This window comes from Gymnodraco acuticeps, unplaced genomic scaffold (genome assembly GCF_902827175.1).
Source record: "Gymnodraco acuticeps unplaced genomic scaffold, fGymAcu1.1, whole genome shotgun sequence".
Lineage (NCBI taxonomy): Eukaryota > Metazoa > Chordata > Actinopteri > Perciformes > Bathydraconidae > Gymnodraco > Gymnodraco acuticeps.
This window is the reverse complement of record NW_022990334.1, coordinates 144,311-157,503: the sequence shown is the minus strand read 5'-3', so window position 1 is coordinate 157,503 and position 13,193 is coordinate 144,311. Positions and strand designations below refer to the sequence as shown.

Below are 13,193 nucleotides of genomic sequence, written 5' to 3'. Positions count from 1 at the left end.
TCACAATGAAACAACTCTAAATAATACTCCTAATAACTGCATAAAGACTGTGTATTGAAACACACATTGATTCACATTGTTATCTTTTCATTTCTTGCCAATTTTCTTAAGACTCACATTAAACTTGAAGTACATTTTGAAATGGAACCTTGCAAGTAAAAGTTCTGATGACTTCCTGTGGGTTTGTCACTGAATATGAACCATATTACACTCAGCATTTTTTTTTTTTTTTTTTTTTATCAAATTGTACGGTGTCCTTGGCTGTCATGAAAGGCGCCTAAAAATAAAATGTATTATTATTATTATTAACATCATGCATATCACATTACACTTGGACCAGTTGTTCATATGTAAAATGTGTATAAAAAGACAGAATACTGTATGATTAAAATCCCAAAACGTCTTGTCAGTTTTCATCACCATCATACACAAAAAACAGTGTGTGATGATCAGCTCCGAGCAATTGTAGAAACCATCAACGTTTGAGGGTGGCTTTCTCTATGAACATATTGAAAGAAGTGCTCTGTTTGGGATCCTAAGCCTGTAGTCGTGTAGATTAGATTTGTAGACAAGATGTGTTGAGGCATTGATAGAAACATTCACAGCAGCAGATTCCGCCTGGGCCGAGTCATGGGCGTCTTGTCCAGACAAGTCCTGTGCTCGAGTGGAGGACATAACACAGGGCCTGATCCCAATCACACACACTGACAAGAAGACCCTTTTCTCTTCTGTCTTCATTACTCATCCTCTCCCTCTTCCCAACATCACTCATTCACTTCAGCAGTTATGACGTTAATACTACATTATTTGTCTTTGTCCTTTTTCATGTGATTTTTAGGTCAAACTTAAACCAGGATCTTGGTTCCAGCTCCTCTTAAAGACCACAGCTGATGGTCAAGGAGCGCAGGTTGATTTCTATCGGCGCGGGTCAACCAGTGGCCGGGCCCAGGTGCAGCTGTTGTGTGGAACAGTGACCCTGTGTGGAGTTCATGTCATGTGTGGGAGGCAGTGACAGACTTGCGGTTTCTGTGTCTCTGTCTGGGCTGGCCTGCATTGAGCAATTGGCCACATGTTTGGGCTTTGTATGCAGCTTTTCAGCCTGTGTTTCCTTAGTGTGACTTGCGCTTTTGTGTTCAAGGGATGTGAACTCTGTGTCCTGCGGGATGCCTATTGCCGTCCTGATTACATGTTCTTTATGTCTGAAGTGACTGGACCCGATGCAACTCTGGAAAACAGAACAGAACAGAAGAGAGAATGGAAGAGCAAGAGCACCCGATTTCCTCTCCTAATGCAAAACATACTGCACATTTCTCCCCAAAAATGTGTCTTTTATTTGTTTCCTCCCTGCTTCCTTTTGCTTGGGTTTAGTTTTTTTTTAATTGCGGAAGATTCCAGCCCGAAGCAACTTGAGGTTTCTCCCTCTTGTGGTAAATCTGGAGGCTCTTGCCGGATCACGCTGCGGCTCAGCCATGCCAAAAGCGCAGCATCACTTTCGACACAAACATACATCCCACCCCTCCCCGCCACCGCAGCCGTGGCAGAGGCAGTCAGTCGGTGGGCAGAAGCCACAGCGCTGTGCCACAGAGGCTCGGAGGGAGGCCCTGCCCGGCCCCCCCCCCCATGTGAAGCAGGGCACGGCTTGCTGCTATGGCTCATTGAGACCACGACTATGATTACACAGCCAAGTTCTTCCCCAAAACGTTTTTTTGTGTTATTTTTCATCTGCTGATCATCTGCTGTTATTTATAGCTTGTGTGTTCTTGATCCTACTTCCTTCACATGTGCGTCTGGAACTGTATTTTGTATCCAAAATGTAAAACTCTCAGATCCTGTTGTGTTTTTTGGATCTAGCCCTGGCAGTGTTGATCTGTTGGTCGGTCATTGCATTTAGCTTCAGACTGAAATATCTCAGCAGCTATCACATGGATTGCCATGACATTTGGTACAGCCATTTGTGTTTCCCTCAGAATAAATTAGATACACTTTGGCTATCCAGAGACTTTTGTAGCTCCATCATCAGGTCATCATTTGAATGCGTCCAATGATTTCCATCATAACCAAATATCTCAAATCAAACCACTTTTACCAAAAACACTTGTTGTGTTTGCTAAAATGCTAACTTAAGATGCTAATCCTTGTAAAACATTAAACCTACTAAACACAAGCATGTTAGCATTGGCATTGTGAGCATGTTAGCATGCTGATTTCAGCCTCACAGAGATGCTAGTGTTTTCTAACATCAGTATACAGTGAGTCAGAGGATAGCATGCCTGTTTATGTGTTGAAGGGAGTCGCTGTGTTTGCTGGTAGGTGGTGACTTACACATGGCAGTGTTCACACACCGAGCTCTAAACAGGGGACGCGACAGTTGCTCTCAGTGTTTCCCCCCTTACTACTCATACCTTTTTTTAGCTTTTGTTCTAAAATACCCTGAACCACATCTTTCTTTCCCTGCTTTACAAGTGTTTGTGTGCCCTTTTAATTGGTTTGCAAGGCGCCCCTCCCCTTACCAAAGTCCAACTGAGTTGCCAGGATACAGACCACCAGAAGGAATTTCAAGACCTCAGTAAATCTATGAAGGACTCCGGCAAACGCAGGCAAACATGGTTCTTTCTGTAACAAAACAGCCGAGTACATTAAACCACCATTCATCCCGTGGAGGGTTTGTACATGGGACGTGTTTTAATGCGACACCTGAGGCCTCCGCTCTGTCAACTGGTGGCGCTTTGCTTTGCGGCCTCAAACAGAAGTCAAAATGTTCCTACGGATCAACCGTCCTGTCAACCGTCTTACTGTTTGTCCATCTCTCGTTCTAAGTGACCTGGCTTTTAGAAAATGTTGTGGTCATCGTGCGTGTATGGCCTCAATGTTGAGAAATGAATGGAGGTTTGTTGCATGGTAGCCATGCTGGGAACAAGGTGATGTTTGTTTCCTCTCCAAACATTGGAGTTTATGTCACTTCGACCGGATCGACTGGTTTGTTTATGCGGGCGAGGGACACAGAGTTGTTTATCTGTTTGAAGTGACGTAATTCTGTGATTAACTTTATTTGTTTTCATACCTCCGCTCTCCGTCTCGCACAAACACACAGGCAGACGTTGCAGCTGACTTGAGACGAGGCCCATATGAAGTCAATGTTCTCCCGTAGCCAGCCAAAACAAGTAAAAACAACAACAAAAAATGCATGCTGACTTATGCAGATAGGAAGGAAATCAATAAAAAAACAACGGAGGAGGGAGGGCGGTTAGATGAAAGGAAGCTTGGAGGGCAGGCGGGTGGAATTTAGCACATCTGTTACCTTGGCAGGGCTCTCAATCATGTGCGATGTTGTGGAGCCTGAAAGATGGTCAGAGAGCGGCCATGTAGGTTGTCTCCGAGCTGGCTCACGTGTTTCTCACCCGTTGATACAAGACAGGATCCTTTTTTTCTGGTATGCAACAAGAAGTATGCGAAAGTTGTGTTTTAAGTTCCCTTTTCTTCAGAGTTTTAGTAATTGGGCTTATAACGTTTTTCTTCTTCCACTCCTTTTACATTTGGTCAAAAGGAATTCAGAGATTTTTTTATGATATTGCTTTACAGCTCTTGGACATTTCTTTATTATTTATGAGTGGATTAGTTTACCACAGTTCTCAATAAACACTTCTGGTTTGTTTTGCACAAACAAATTATGAGCTTCTGTAATCCGCGTGGGAAAAATATCTGAGTTGAACAACATCTGCTTTTACAGCCCCGAGGCCAAAGTGGAATAAGATTTAGTTGCTAATAATTTCAGATTTGTTTGCTTAAGAGCTTGACTTGCATGTTGTTTTAGCCCTCTTTATAATAATATCAGAGTTTATCTGTGGGTTGATTTACATTTTTCCCTTTTGTATTTGTCTTGTTTGCTTCTATATTGGCCAGGTCTTACTTGAGAACGATGTTTTTAATTTAACCCAGTCAAGAGAATAAAATAAATTGGAATATTACAAAAATGTACATATTTTCTTTTTTACATCATAACACATTCACAAGACCAGGAACACATTAACGAGGCCCTATTGTGCTTTTGGGGGGTTTTCCCTTCCCTGTAGTGTTGTATGTGCATGTAAATGGTCTGCAAAATCCCTATGTTTCTCTCCCACACACTCCCCTCCCCCCCCCACCTTGCCTGAAAAGCCTTCATTGGACACCTCTGTTCACTTCTGTAACATAGTGACATCACTATGTAACACTCACGCTTGTATTAGCTAGTGCTCCAACACACGTGTACGTGATAGGCTAAGGGGCGGGACATCTCTAAGTGTTTGACCAATCACAACAGAGCCAGCCAGCTAACCAATCAGAGCAGACTGGGCTCTGGTTTCAGACAGAGGGTGAAAAGAGGTGCCGCAGCACAGACAGTGTGAGAAAATAAAGAGCTTTTTGAACATTAAAGCATGTAAACATGTCATAGTAGAGACACACAATACAAATATGAACCTGAAAATGAGCAGAAAGTGCCACTTTAAGTAAATGTGGGTAGATTAGAACAAACATTTTTGGATTATTTCTCTAGAAATCAGAAATAAAAATTATTCTGCAGCATTTTTTAACATCTTTTTTTAAGGGAGTTTTGTGATTCAAGAACAGCAGACCCATCTCAAACGAGGTTAATACATAAAGAGCTTTCAACTAAATCAATGTGTAGCAGCCAATGTTGTTTAATCTTGGGTTGGGTCGGATCTTTTAATACTTCCAGGTCTAGATGTGACCTGGGCACGATACTGTTTGCCAGTAACAACACAATTGCACCAGTCTGCTTGGCCCACTAGGTTCTTTTCCTACCAGTAAATTGGGGAGACAGCCACAAACCTTTGAATGAATCACGTTGGACAGAAATAACAAAACTGGCACAGATAACAAAACTGTTTTCCTGCCTGGTGATATAATTAGCGTTCATCAAATACCAACGCTTTCAGATCTCACCGAGATTTTGTCAGGAATTCCCCTCATGCTGTTCTAACCACACTGTACATGCTCGGATCAAGAGACACCCCTTATTTATTTTAATGGCATTGTTAAACCATTAATGCACCGGCACATTCCGGCCACAGAATGATTCATGAAGTTTGTGAGGGCGGGGTGCTTTTTAACCTCATTACCTTTAAACCTCTTCCTGTTTGTCCCACAGCTGCTGCGGCTGGTGACGGTATCCGAGAAGCGCTGGAGAGCCCGGTCGCGGGTTAGTGGAGGGGACGGGTGGAACGACGAGGGGGAAGAGGGATTCGAGAGCGGTGACTGTGACGATGAAGACGAGTGCACCGGGGTGTCAGGCCTGGGGCCGCCTCCGAGACGCAAGCGGTTACGCATCTTTGCAGGTTAGAGCCAAACTGTGTCTGAAAATGGACTTTAACTGCAACTTTAGTGCTTTCAAATGAGCTGCTGCATCCACATAAATAACCTTAAATTGCATTTCTGAGACTGTGCTTACATCTTGGGTCCAAGCTATTAAGTTATTACGCCTGCTAACCAAATTGGAGCTATTTATTTTGAAACCCTGTAAGTGCATGAGTAGCTGCAGTGAGACAGAGAGTGGGCACAGCAGAGAGGTGTTTACACGACTACTGTACATGTTGACACCCCTGTGACACTATGCGGCACAAGACGTGAGACTTCCTCAGGTAGCCGCCTCACTTCGACCTCCCCGCCGTCAATCCCCTGGAAACGTAAGACGCGTTCTCCCAAAGCCAAACAAAGAACAAATGAAGCTACAAAGTGTCGAGAGAAGAGAAACCAAACAGGAGAAGAGGGAGAAAACAGCAAAGGGAGCAGGAACAAGGGGGTTTCGATACACCGACACAAAGCCGGCGCAGCTGAGCAAACACGGCAGAGGGAGTAGTCCTCATGTCTGGGATGTTGTGGCAAAGATTTGGGTTTGCCGGGCAGGGAGCGAGAGCAGGAACCCGGGGGTTAACGCAGGAATCCTGCAGAGGCCATCGCTTCCAGCAGGCCGGGCCGTGAGAGTCTGATGCCCTCTCTTACACGCTCCTGTTAGCCTGACTCGTTGCTCTGATACAGAGTCATTACACTGTCTTAAGGCTCACACAGCGAAATGAAAGCACCCTTTAAAGTCCATCTTTAGTGTGTGTGTGAGGCACATATCTGCCTGTTTGTACATGAGCCAGTAATGTTTTCAGACCTTGGAGAGTCCCCCGCTGATTGGCAGATACACAGATAGCCGCTGATAGCCTGTGATGACCCAGAAAAACGCTGACCTAGCACGGCCGCTCAGCCCATTTTGGTCAAACAGGGGACCAGGGGGGTTCAAAGGTCAACCCGCAGAGCATGAGGCCTAATGGACCGCCTGTCTGTGCTCTGCTGCTCCGAGATGGACGAGGCAGATCTGGTTTCACAAAGCCTCGAGTGGAGCGACACACATACACACAAGAGGCGTGGGGGGTAAGGTGACAGGAGCCACAACAACAAGGTGCAGACAGGACAGAAGCAGGACGGAACCCCCCCCCCCCCCCCCCACACACTGCCATGCTGTGCACCTGCCGAGCGCACAGAGGATGTTTCCTAAACGTGTGTAATGATTGATCTGTCCTCGCTCATTCTCTACACAGATTCCATAACCTCCTGATCACTAATGCTGCTCAACCACAACACACACACACACGCACACACACACACACACACACACACACACACACACACACACACACACACACACACACACACACACACACACACACACACACACACACACACACTTCCCATCATGACCAATCAAACCTCAAGCTGCACATTCCCCAGAGCATTCCAGGCCATGGGAGCTATTCCAGGACAGGGACCACCCCCGCCTCACCCATACACCACCCTCACCCAGACTTACTGACAGGACTGATCTCACTCACTGACCTCTCTGCTGTAAGTTCATTTAATTGGACAATCCAATCAAGTCACATGAATAAGATATAAAACAAGTTGAAACGCTTCAATTACCAAATAATTCATAATAAATACCAAAGGCTGCAGCTGTTTAATTTAATTGGTGGGATATCTGTAGTATTCCTTCACACCAGCTATAATCAATTACAACCTCACAGATGTGATAGGGGAAAATAAAGACATGGTCAGGTGATTTCATTATTGGTTGTTAGTTTCTTATATATGTGCATTGTTAAAGGAATAATTCACCCACAAAATTATTATTTGTATTTCTTGCAATACAAACAAAAAACTGAGAAAATTCTTGATGAATTGAAGTAAATGGGGGCTGCGCTTAACAGCGAGACCAAATCAAAACATCCATTTACAACTCTCACAAGACCCCTTCCTCTCCTAACTGTGACAGTCCAGATGCCTGCTTTAGCCTGAGAGGAAAGTGTGTTTTAAATAGTAAGGGTTAGTGAAAATCCTTGCATTTCGTCGTAGGGACGCAATGAGCTGACTGACAATATGAGAAAGGTTTTCTGTTTTCACAGTGTCAACTATCATGTATTTCATATGGTAACGCTTAGGTGACAGTAACGCAAGTAGTAAAGACTCAAACAGTCATCTGAGTCCACGATGTTATCTGCTTTTAGCATCAACATTCCTCTGAATTAGACAAGGGATTTTTAAATGTTTTCAAAAGTCACATAGGTCCACTTTTTACTCCGCCTTTGGATGTATTATAGCACACATTTTCTGGAGAGTACATTTGTTTTTTTAATTAAAGAGGCCCTATTATGCTAATTTTCATTTTGTGCCTTTACTGTGACATGTTTACAAGCTTTAATGTTACTTTTTTTTATATTTTTCTGCAGCACCAGTGCCAAATCTGCTCTGATTGGTTAGCTGGCTGGCTCTGTTTTGATTGATCAAACCCTTAGAGATGCCCACCCCTTGGCCTATAACAATGTTGGAGCGCTAGCCAATAGAAAGCACGAGCGTTACATAGTGATGTCACTATAATACTTAAGAAAAGCCTTTGCAGACCATTTACATGCACAAAAAACTATACAACACACTACAGGAAAGAGAACCCCCCAAAAAGCACAATAGGACCTCTTTAATCACTCAAAACTATAAATAAGAAAGTAACATATTACATTGTCAGAAAATACCTGTTTCATTCAGACAAAGAAAGTCATAGAAATGTTCTTTGTTTGCCACTACAATCCAAAATTGTGTCAGCAATACACATACAGTAATGTGTGTGTATGGCATTATTTGGGTGTGTGTGTAGTTTTTATTTTCTTATCCTGTATTCTGTAATACCGTATGACCATCTCACACTCATGATGAGGGCTCACCTGTTTCTGTGCTTTCATGCACACCTGGTCTCAGCAGGAAACAAAGAACCTCCATAAAATCTGCTCAAAGCCTCACTTCACTGTCCACAGTCACTTCAAATTTGTTCTGCAATATTCTCAGAATACTCAATAATTTGCTATGTTAAGTGTGAAGGCAAAAACCTGAGTTGAGTGAGTTGACTGAGTTTAATTTGGTTCCACAGTTCCAGCTCTTGAAGTTGTATAAGATAAGTGGCTACACAGAGAAATAAATCATTCAATTTTTCTCACGGTAATGTTCCGTGACTCGAAACAAAACCATTCAGATTGAGAAAATATAGTCCGCAAAAATGTTTTTTATTGACCACTCAGTTGTAAACCACTTACCAAGACGGCTATTTAGGAGTTCAACGCTAACTGCTAGACTAAATAAGTTGAAATGGGTTTTTCATGCAGTTTGGAAACATTCAGCAGTCTGAAAGCCAACCGTTGGTGGGCTCTGCCACGGCCCAGCAGCGCAGAGCTGAGCCTTGTGTGTTTTCTTGCTGAGCTGGACGGAGCAGGGCCCTCCGCTGTGAGCTGCACCTCGCCATGCTGAGCAGGAGCCGCCTGAATAGGCCTCTTGTTATGTTCCTGCACTCAGACATGCGGTCACTGTAAGCATCCCGAAGGAAGGCTGTACTTTCTGAAGCCTCCTGAGCATTTTTATCAGCGCCGGAGGTAAGCAAAATACAAAGTGGAAATATTCCTGTAATGTGAAACACGCGGCTTACGGTGAGAGCCTCGGCCGGGCTCACCTTTCAGGTCTGCTACAAATGTTGTGGCTTGAACAAAGGAGTGAGTAAAAATAAAGAAGAAGGTGATGAAAGAATGTGGGGAAAGAACAGAAAGAGACAAAAACACCTTTGATAAGCTTAAAGCTTGATACACTGGGAAACCTAAACATTCTTTACTCTCTATGTGGGTCCAATTGACAGCCGTACGTGCATGCCAATATGATGAGCTGGTATGTTAATTAACTGCAGCTGTGACCCCCTGACCCCCGGCACCTGATAGGTGAGTCAAACGGCGCCGGTCCTCTGCAGTAGTGTTTGCCACATGTCTTCATCAAAAAAGCCATAATCCAGACACTGTTGACATTAGCCCTGGCAGCTCTGGGTGCATCCATCATGTAAACTATCTCCTCCTCCTTTAAGCTCCATATAGTTTCATAAAGCTGATTATTTGAGCTACCGCACTCATGAATTCGCCTCGTGTTTTGGAGCTGTCCACATGTGGTTGCCAGGTAGGGCTAGCGTGAGACCGAAGGAAACAGGCCATGCAGATGTGTGAAGAGGAGTGCAGGTGTTTGGGTAAAGGAGGAATCTGGGTGCCCACATGGCCTGAGTCCCCTGTGGTTTTCAACAGCACGCAGGACCAGGTGATACATAGCCACAAAAACATGCAGACTTAACCAATGTATCACTGTTTGAGGTCTACCTCAATCAGGACTAAATAATGCGTATATCCACCTAGCGATCCTGATTCACTCCGAAATGGGTTGAGTTCCTCTGTTGGCCATGCTATAACTACCTCTGAGTTTCATGGAACTCGAGAAAGTAGTTCTATTTCGTCCCTACTGACCGCCAGAGGCGGTGCTTTCAGCACTGGATATGTCCATCGCGCGCATGCGCAGCTCGAGTACCAATACCAACAAAGTCACCTGTGACCCACGTGACACCGGCTATATCAGCCGGTGTCGTCAGAGGATCTGTTCCTTTAATCTTCTCGCTGCGCGAGGCTACCGCGGCTACATTTTTGTAGCCTACAGCGTTCAGGTTTGAACGTTTGATCTGAGGGATTTCTCTGCAAGCAGCTGGCCGCGTGCAGCTTCGTGACTGACAGTCGGAGCTACGGGTCGTTAACGCGTCCTCCAGGAGCTGTGGCCGGCTGTGGGCTGTGCAGAGCCTCGACAGACAGGTTGGTGTCAGCTTGTTGCTGGTGATGGCTGTGTCCCCGCACCCTCTCCCAGCCAAGTTGTCCTGATTGCTGTCTTATTTTTTGTTTGGCTTAGACTTTCTGGTGACGACAGTGTTCCCGCTTCCTCTCCCATAAAGTTGCCCTTATGCTCTTTTGAAAGTTCTGCTTGTGGCGTTGTGCCCGAGCTATCATTAGCATTTGAGTCCCAGCTTTGGCTGTGTCCCTCATTCAATTTAACCCGTTTTTCGTTTAGATGCAGAGAGTAAGGTAAGTACTTTCTATTTCTTAGAAGCTATTATCTGGTCTTAACATTTGTGTTCTGACTTGGTCGCTTGATTGTTAGCAGCAGCCGCTTGGCTAACACCTTGCTGTTAAGCTTAACTATTAACTCAGCCGGTGAGGGCAGTGCTCCCGCTCCCGGTAACATAGGGTTTGATTGCAGTAGCGCTAGTTCGTTGTATTACTGCTCCTAGTACTAGACTCCTAGCACTAGGATGATATGCAGAGAACATCTTCACTGCGGGTGCTGTGTGCTCCGCATGTGCGGTTACTACTGTAACCATGGCCTACGGTTCTATGCGGGCTGTTCTCTTTCTTAGAAGCTAATTATCTGGTCTTAACATTGTGTTCTGACTTGGTTGCTTGATTGTTAGCAGCAGCCGCTTGGCTAACACCTTGCATGTACTGTTAAGCTTCATTATTTAACTCAGCGGTAAACGCATGGTATGGTTGCAGTAGCGCTATATCGTTGTATTTACTGCTCCTAGTACTAGACTCCTAGTACTAGACTCCTAGCACTAGGACGATATGCAGAGAACAATCTTCACTGTGTGCTGTGTGCTCTGCATGTGTGGCCATTAAGGAGGATTTCATCCTCCCAATATTATATTATCTAGTGGGCAGCCGTTTGGCTGACACTTTTAGGCACCGGCCACAGTTACTACTGTAACTAAGGTTCTAAGCCGTAAGTACTGGCCATAATTACTACTGTAACTACGGTTCCAAGCCGTGTAAGTACTGGCCATAGTCAATACCGTAAACGGCTCTATGCTGTGTAAGTACTGGTCATAGTTACTACTGTAACTACGGTTCCAAGCCATGTAAGTACTGGCCAGAGTTACTACTGTAACTACGGCTCTATGCTGTGTAAGTTCTGGCCATAGTTACGACTGTAACTACGGTTCTAAGCCGTGTAAGTACTGGCCATAGTTACTACTGTAACTACGGTTATATGCCGTGTGAGCACTGGCCATGGTTACTGCTGTAACTACAGCTCTGTGCTGTTCTCTTCTTTCGAAGCTAGTTATCTGGTCTTAAACATGTGTGTTATTTGACTTGATATCGCTTGATCGTTAGCAGCAGCTGCTCGGCTAACGTCTTGCGTGTACTGTTAAGCTTCTTTATTTTACCCAGCTAGGTGAAGGCAGTGCTCTCGCTCCCGCTCCCTCTACCGGTAATGCGGATGTAGCTACATCCCTTTTTCTGTTCGGTGAGTAGTAGCACCGCTCTACTCTTCCTCGCTTTTCCGTTAAGCAGGTAGTCGGTGAAGGCTGTGTTCCCGCACCCGCTCCCGGTTACGCTGCATCTGGCATTCGTCTCTAACTCAACCAGTGAAGGCAGTGTTCTCGCCCCCGCTCCTGGTAGACGCTGAACTGCCTCGTTTTTCCGTTAAGCAGGTAGCTGGTGAAGGCTGTGTTCCCGCACCCGCTCCCGGTTACGCTGCATCTGGCATTCGTCTCTAACTCAACCAGTGAAGGCAGTTCTCGCCCCCGCTCCTGGTAGACGCCAAACTGCCTCGTTTTTCCGTTAAGCAGGTAGTCGGTGAAGGCTGTGTTCCCGCACCCGCTCCCGGTTACGCTGCGTCTGGCAGTCGTCTCTAACTCAACCAGTGAAGGCAGTTCTCGCCCCCGCTCCTGGTAGACGCCAAACTGCCTCGTTTTTCCGTTAAGCAGGTAGCCGGTGAAGGCTGTGTTTCCGCACCCGCTCCCGGTTACGCTGCATCTGGCATTCGTCTCTAACTCAACCAGTGAAGGCAGTGTTCTCGCCCCCGCTCCTGGCAGACGCAGAACTGCCTTGTTTCTCCGTTAAGCAGGTAGCTGGTGAAGGCTGTGTTCCCGCACCCGCTCCCGGTTACACTGCATCTGGCATTCGTCTCTAACTCAGCCAGTGAAGGCAGTGTTCTCGCCCCCACTCCTGGTAGGCGCTGAACTGCCTTGTCTTTCCGTTAAGCAGGTAGCTGGTGAAGGCTGTGTTCCCGCACCCGCTCCCGGTTACGCTGCATCTGGCATTCGTCTCTAACTCAGCCAGTGAAGGCAGTGTTCTCGCCCCCACTCCTGGTAGGCGCTGAACTGCCTTGTCTTTCCGTTAAGCAGGTAGCTGGTGAAGGCTGTGTTCCCGCACCCGCTCCTGGTAGACGCTGAACGGCCGTGTTTATTAATCCAGCCAGGTGAAGGCAGTGTTCTCGCTCCCGCTCCCTCTGCCGGTAACGTGGGTGTAATTACATCCCTCTTTCTGTTCAGCGAGTAGCAGCAACGCTCTACTCTTTCCATTAAGTAGGTAGCTGGTGAAGGCTGTGGTCTCGCACCCGCTCCCGGCTACGCTGCATCTGGCTACCTACGGAGTGGCTCATTCATGTAGCGCCTGTATGGCTTCTTTTGAGCCATTGAGAAATGTGAGCATCTGAGGGAGATTCTCACGGTAAACGCCTGCATGAGCTGTAGCTGCATGCCTCGGGCGCTCAGAGTGGCTAGAATCACTGAGGTGGAACGTCTGGCAGCAGCCAACAGACACCTCTCCTTGTCACATCCTCCTCCAGATCAATTCGGCCGTTCCCGGCGACTTGAGGGAGCGATGGCTATGTGTGCTCCCCCCAATAGAAGGACTAGAAAAGCTGTCCTCTAAAGTGGATCGGCTAGCTGCCGATAGGGGCATGATGAAGTCGCCTCTTGGTCCTTCAGCCTGGGCCCGGTGTAGGGGCCTTCGGTTGACGCCCCTCCT

At 46.1% G+C, this 13,193-nt stretch overlaps 1 protein-coding gene across 1 annotated transcript in view; it reads left to right on the top strand.

Moving 5' to 3' along the window:
- Positions 1-13,193, top strand: part of gpc3 (glypican 3) — a 192,350-nt gene that overhangs the window by 155,868 nt on the left and 23,289 nt on the right. The window contains 1 exon segment of the mRNA XM_034223265.1: positions 5,150-5,336. Within this exon segment, the coding sequence (XP_034079156.1) occupies positions 5,150-5,336 (187 nt within the window).